Raw genomic sequence first — 7,045 nt, 5'->3', positions numbered from 1 at the left:
CCCCACGGTGCGGCAGGAGCCGTCGGTGAAAAGAGGATAGCCTGTTTCATCTGCTGGCAGTTGGTTATACGGTGGGGCTTCCTCAGCCCGGCTCACTTGTTCCTGCTCCTCTCCTCCTCAGTGAGACCAAAATTTTTTCCTTCTAGCCAATGTGTAATTATCTCCAAAATCCCAGGGTGATTCGGGTTTCCAATACGGGTGTGTTGCGTGATGAGGACAATCCACTTTCTCCATGTGGTGTCGGTGGCGTGGTGGGTAGAGGGAACCTTTCCTTTGAACATCCACCCCAGCACTGGTAATCGGGGTGCCAGGAGGAGTTGTGCTTCCGTCTTAATCACTCTGAGGCAGCTTGGACTCCCTCATAGGCAGCCAAGATCTCCCTCTCTGTGGGAGTGTAATTGGCTTCAGACCCTCTGTAGCTCCGGCTCCAGAACCCAGAGGTCGGCCTTGAGTCTCCCCAGGCACCTTCTGCCAAAGGCTCCAGGACAGGCCATGGTTCCTGGCTGCAGAATAAAGCACATTCTTTACCTCTGGTCCTGTCCTGACTGGGCCAAGAGCTACTGCATGAGCGATCTCCTGCTTGATCTGGGCAAAGGCTTGCTGCTGCTCAGCACCCCAGTGGAAATCGTTTTTCTTACGGGTGACCAGGTAGAGAGGGCTCACAATCTGGCTGTACTCAGGAATGTGCATTCTCCACAAGCCTACGGGACCTAGGAAACCTTGTGTTTCCTTCTTGCTGGTTGGTGGAGACATTGCAGTGATCTTATTGATGACCTCAGTGGGGATCTGGTGCTGTCCATCTTGCCACTTTACTCCCAGGAACTGGATCTCTCAGGCAGGTCCTTTGACTTTGCTCTTTTTAATGGCAAAGCCGGCTCCCAGCAGAGTCTGGATGATTTTCTTTCTCAAATACCTCCACTACCATGTTCCCCCACACAATGATGTCATCGATGTATTGCAGGTGTTCTGGAGCCTCACCCTTTTCCAGTGCAGCCTGGATCAATCCATGACAGATGGTGGGGCTGTGTTTCCACCCCTGGGGCAGACGATTCCACGTGTCCTGCACGCCCCTCCATGTAAAGGCAAACTGAGGCCTGCACTCTGCTGCCAGGGGAATGGAGAAAAATGCGTTGGCAATGTCAATGGTGGCATACCACCTTGCTGCCTTGGACTCCAACTCGTACTGGAGCTCCAGCATGTCCGGCACAGCAGCGCTCAGTGGTGGAGTCACTTCGTTCAACACACGATAGCCCACAGTCAATCTCCATTCTCCATCAGACTTGTGCAGGGGCCAGATGGGGCTGTTGAAGGGTGAGTGGGTTTTGCTGAGCACCCCTTGGCTCTCCAGCTCACGGATCATCTTGTGGATGGGGATCACAGCATCTCGATTTGTCCTGTACTGCCGGCAGTGCACTGTTGAGGTGGCAATTGGCACTTGTTGCTCTTCCACCTTCAGGAGTCCCACTGCAGATGGGTTTTCTGACAGTCCAGGCAAGGTGTTCAACTGCTTAATGCCCTCTACTGCTACAGCAGCTATTCCAAAAGTCCACCTGAATCCCTTTGGGTCTTTGTAATAGCCGCTCCTGAGAAAGTCTATGCCTAGAATAGATGGAGCCTCTGGGCCAGTCACAACTGGCTGTTTCTGTCACTTCTCCCAGTCAGACTCACCTCAGCTTCCAGCAGCATCAATTCCTGAGACCCCCCTGTCACCCCAGCAATGGAAACAGGTTCTGCCCCCACATGTCCTGATGGTATCAGGGTACACTGTACACCAGTATCAGCTATGGCCTCGTATTTTTGTGGCTTTGATGAGCCAGGCCATTGGACCCACACTGTCCAAAAGACCCGGTTTTCCTGTGCCTCTCCCTGGCTAGAGGCAGGGCCCCTCTAGCCCTGGATATCATTTCTTTGCTGGCCATACACTGTTCCTGCAGGCAGTTCGATAGTGAGGTGCCACAACCCCTAGAAAGCATCTCCTGTAGGAAAGAGTAACTTCGGTGGCACAGGCTCAGTCATGGAGAAGAAAACACATGGTCAGGATAACTCTGGCAATGAATGAAGGAGAGGTGAGAAGTTCTTTGTATAGGGCTCCACAGGCCAGTTTTATTCCAAGCAGAAGCCAAAACTAGAATCAATGGAGGGTCAAGGTTTAAATATAGACAACAAATGGGGGTGGAGCAGAGGATCAGGACCAGTGGGTTGAGGGCTCAGAGGTGGTGTGAAGGTGGGGCAAAGGGTGACAGCCAGTAGGGTAAAAGGAGATGAGACAATGCAGCAAAATGGGGCCAATGGGTAAATGGGGAAGGGGGAACATTCTAGGGAACATACATAAGGGGAAAAGGGGTGGTGGGCAAAGTGGTCACCAGGGAAACAGAACTGGGGTGCATAAACATAAAACTGCAAAGATCTGTGGGTAGGAAGTCGTTCCTATCCATACCCTCAGTGTCCCTCGCACAAATAAGGGAAGAGAGAAACTAAGGTTTTTCTCCAGGACATAAAAACTTCTGCCGGGCAGGCTCCAGGGCACCCACAGATCCTTTGCAACAGACAAACAGACAGACAGACAGACACAGGGACCATTGCTCACACTCAGGTGCCTGACTGCGAGCCCCAGGCTGGGGCACCACCGACCGTGCGTTGCAGCTGTGCTGAAGGAGCCTCCAAGCTCCGGGTGCCACCGCATGGCCAGGCTGCCAGTGCTGCCGGCGTTACCGTGGGACAGGTGTCACCCCCTGGCACCAGCTGCCTCCTCTCACTCGAGGCACCTGCCCGTGAAGCCGGACCCGCCGTGGGACCGGGTAATGGTGGGATAGGAGTGAATTATGGCAGGGATGGTTGGGCTGGGCTGGGCCTGGCCAGGTGCCCGGTGCCAGCAAAACCGCTCTGTCCCTCTGCTCCTCACCCTGGGCAGGGAACAGAGCGCATCAGGAAAGGCTCGAGGTGTCGGGATTTTTGTGGGTTGAGATCTTCAAAAGAGCTCAGCAGTTGTCAGTTGCTATAAAGTTGTTTATTGTAAAGGCACAGCAGTCTCAACAGGCAAAGTGTCCCAACTGTTCAAGCCTGTGCTAAAAGCTTTCAGCACAGAGTCCCAAACAGAAGTAAAGCCCCCATGAGAAGCAGAAGCAGTTCTGCAGTGCAAGGCCTCGGGAGGGCAGAAGGTGCAGCTGCAGCTCCTGTCTGCTTCTGGGCAATGATGACTGTGGCGTGGAGAATGAAGAGAGAGGGAGTCTCTCCCCAATGCACACATTCTTATTTATAAATTACCTAGTGAGCTAAAAAACACAAATCTGAAGCATTTCTTCTGCACTTATTAGAATTCCAGTTTTTAAATACAAAAGTCTACCTATAACCTGCACACAGAGCCTTTCTTTTCTACCTGAAAAATGTAAGCAATATTCTTAGTATATTTTTATTATGTCTAAAATTGTGTTTTCTGAGCTTTCACTGAGACTTGTTTTTGACACTTATTTTTGTTTTCGAACTCTCACTAAAACTTGTTTTCCATACTAAATTCAAAGGCTTTTACATCTTAAGGCATTTAAAACATATCCTCACTTATCTAAATTTACTTAATTACTTAAAACTTAAACTTACAAGTCTATTTCATGTTTGACTGGTTGAATATACTTTAATCCATCCAAACGGATTAATTCAATACCTGCACTTGAATCTCTCTTGGAAGAATTCAGAGTGGCAACTGTTTCACAGACTCTAACACAGAGGGATGTGGGTTACAGTCACATCGTGTCACTGCTTCCACCTCAGGGAGACAAATCCTTGTCCTGCACCAGCCTGGATTTCCTCCCACAGCAGAGCAGTCCGATCATTCGCAACTGACAGACAGAGAGAGATACAGACAGGCCATTCTTGACACTCAGGTGGGATTCCTCCTCAGCACATGTCAGCTTTTCATCTTCCTCATCTAGGGACAGTCCAAAAATCTCACCACATTTAGGTCAATTGGTGAAGATTTCTAAGAGCCCAGGGCCATTTGGATTTCCCATTTCAGCTTGTTGTGCAATGAGGGCAATCCCCTCACTCCAGCTAGCATAGCTGGCAGGATGGATTGCAGAGACTTCTCCTTTGAACAGCCAGCCCAGCGCTGGCACTGGGCATGAACAGGCACTGAGGTGACCCTGAGAGCAAGTGCAAGGCACAGGGTGCAGCTGAGAAAGGACAGCCCTGTGCCGGGTTCAGAGGTGAAGCTGGGACTGCCCAGTGTGGAGAAGCTCCTTTCTCCAGCCCCTGTTACAGGGGAGCTCGGGCCTTGCTGCACAGATACGGCTGTGGATTCGAGCAGCTCTCACTCCTGAATTTATCGTCAGCCAGGCACACACACTCGGCATTGCCAAGGACAGGAGCCCTGCAAGGAGGAGCAGAGACAGCGCTGGTTCCCAGGGGAACACGTTGTGCCCCTGTCCCCCCATGCCCTGCCCGGCTCCCCGGCACTCACGAGGAGCTGAAGCTGCTGCCGTCCCCCCACTGCAGGTGCTCGCCCCGTCTGCGCAGCCCGAGCCAGTAATCGACGTTCCCGCGGAGGCGGAAGAACAAATCCTGCCAAGGAGAGAGCAGTGGGAGCTGCCCCGGCCCCTCGGGGGGACACGGCCCCGGGGCTCCTTCCCTGCAAGGCCCCGGCACAGGGCTGCAGCCCCAGCCCCAGCAGCACCGAGCCCGGCCCAGGAGCACCCCCAGGCTCCCCTCAGCCACCCCACAGCGCCCGCAGCCCCTCACTCACCATTTCCTCATCCTTCACAATGGCCAGGGAGGCCCCGAGCTCGGAGCACCGCTCCTGACCCTGATCCCAGGTGCCCTGATCCCTTGAGAAGTAGTAGCAGAATCCATTGTATCCAACCCGGCCGGGGGCACAGCCCAGAACCAAGAGCGGAGTCGCAGGTGGAACTGGAACCTGTGGCGCTGCAGGGGAAGAGGAGAAGGTCTGAGGATTGCCCTGTGCAGGGAGCAGGGACCCCGCTGTGCCCGAGGGGCTGGGCCAGGCTGCTGCCCCTCCCTTACCTGACTGCACAGCCAAGGCCACCGCCAACGCCAGCAGCAGCGACAGGAGCAGGATCAGCACCAAGATGAGCACGGGATCGCAGCTGAACCACTCGCCTGGAGCAGGAAAGAGCTGCTGGCTGCCAGAAGCACAGGCGGCCCTCGAAGCTGCTCCCCCAATGCCCGGGGAGCACAGGAGGGAGCTCTCAGCCTGTTTGCTCCTCCCTCAGCTGGCAGCCAGAGAGCCAAGAGCCTGGGCACAGGCAGGGACACAGCTGTGGGGACAGCCAGGGACACCGCGCTGGGGACAGGCTGCAGCAGGAGAGCTGCACAGCCTTGGGGGCAGCTGCGGCTGCCGCTTCCAGCCACGGATGGGGCCGAGCGGAGCACGAGGCCTCTTGCACACATCGGGAAACAGCCACACACCTGCCAGCCCTGTCCTTGCCAGCTGACACTGTCCCCTCCCTAGAGGACACAGGCGTGGCCCTGCACTCACCCGGCAATCTTCTGAGGATGCTTCTGTGTCCATGGCCGCTTGTTGATGTGCCCTGGGGACCCAGGGGCTCCCTCACACTGCCTTCACTGCTGCAGATTCCGTTCTCCACATCCTTCACTCACTGCACGCTCACAGGTGGCTTCTTGTGCCCCTGGCAAGTGTGTCAGCCCGGCTGCTCGTCCTTCCAGGATATGCAGGAGCTCCTTCAGACTCCGATGAATGGAGCAGAATTCACTCTTCTCCAGCTCACACCCGGCATCTCTCTGCTTGGAACAATCAGCCCCTTGCTCCTGACACATCAGGAGTGCTGAAAAAGCCTTTCGGAGATCGGCCACGGGAAACAGCTTTACGCCCACGGCGATGTCCCCTTGGAAGGGACATGATGACAGGTCCCGGCTGGTCCGGCCCTGCGGGACACCGAGGCTCAGGAAGGCGCTGCCAGCTCAGTCCCGCGCTGTCCCCGCTGCCCGGACGCTGCGGCAGCACCTGCGGACACAAGCGCAGCCTGCGGGAGCTCTCCGGTGCCCGCAGCCCCGGCCCCTCGGGCTCTGCAGCCGCTGCAGCCCAGCTCCGTGCCGGGACAGGCGCTGACACCGCCTGGGAGCTGCCGCATGCGGGGACAGGACAGCTGCGCCTCGGAGTCCGCCTACTCAGGAGAAAGAAGCAGTCAGCCCCGGGCTGCTCAGCATTGTCCCCCGCATTCCCTGCCCCGCCGCCTCGGAGCCCGGCGACACCGAGCGCTGCCACAGCCGCTTTGGGTCCCTGCCTGGCAACGGGAAGCGGCTGCTCGCCCAGAAGGCAGCGCCGAGAAGGCTCCAGAGCCCGGAGCAGGCAGGATGCGGCGCTTTGTGCCTCCACTCGGTGCCTGCAGTGCTTTGGGCTCTGAGGCGCGTTCAAGTTCATCCCGTGGCAGCCCTGAGCCGGGCAGGGACACCTCCCGCCTGAGCAGCGGCGCCGAGCCCGGGGCGCCACGGGCGGCAACTGTGGCGGGCACGGAGCAGCCACCTCCGGGCTACCGAGAGCAGCCGGGATGAGCCATCGCTGCTGCGGCACCGGCTCGTCCCCAGGGGATCCGCGGCAAGGAGGAGACCGCGGGCAGCCGCTCCCTCCCTCCGCCATCTCAGGCCAGGGGCACACGGGGGACCCCGGCCCAAGGAACTCGCCAGAACCGCCCCCGTTCCCCTCAGCGCGGCCCTCCGGCCGCAGCGAGCCCCGGGCTGGGGCACAGCCGAGCGTAGGCTCGTACCTGGGCTGGAGCCGCTCCCAGCTCCGGGGGCCGCCCCTGCCCGGACCGGCCGAATGCACCGGGACAGAGAGAAGCGCTCCGGCCCAGCTCGGTGAAAGATAGTGGCCAGGATTTACCAGAATGCACCGTTTATATGCTCAGACTTTGTAACACATACTTTCATGTTTGCCCAGTCCACATTGCTAAACAGATGTCGCTCCTGACCCGAAATAACCAATATGGAAAATTATCCGTCCGCTCTCTGTACGAACGCCAAGGTTAGCCGCTTCTGGGTACTTGTGGCCAGGACGGGTGCAGCCAGAGCGGGGCAG

At 57.1% G+C, this 7,045-nt stretch overlaps 1 protein-coding gene across 1 annotated transcript; it reads right to left on the bottom strand.

Moving 5' to 3' along the window:
* Nucleotides 1-3,526: 3,526 nt before the first annotated feature.
* On the bottom strand, nucleotides 3,527-5,521 carry LOC116999768 (C-type lectin domain family 2 member B-like). Its single transcript, XM_033066743.1, has 5 exons — nucleotides 5,489-5,521; nucleotides 5,014-5,200; nucleotides 4,736-4,914; nucleotides 4,454-4,554; nucleotides 3,527-4,363 (listed from the first exon to the last, which is right to left on the bottom strand). The coding sequence occupies exons 1-5, from the start codon at nucleotides 5,519-5,521 to the stop codon at nucleotides 4,249-4,251; spliced, it is 615 nt and encodes a 204-aa protein (XP_032922634.1). The 3' UTR covers nucleotides 3,527-4,248.
* Between the last annotated feature and the right edge of the window lie 1,524 nt (nucleotides 5,522-7,045).

Source organism: Catharus ustulatus, chromosome 8 (assembly GCF_009819885.2).
Source record: "Catharus ustulatus isolate bCatUst1 chromosome 8, bCatUst1.pri.v2, whole genome shotgun sequence".
Lineage (NCBI taxonomy): Eukaryota > Metazoa > Chordata > Aves > Passeriformes > Turdidae > Catharus > Catharus ustulatus.
The sequence above is the reverse complement of the archived record's forward strand: the minus strand, read 5'-3'. Positions and strand labels throughout refer to the sequence as shown.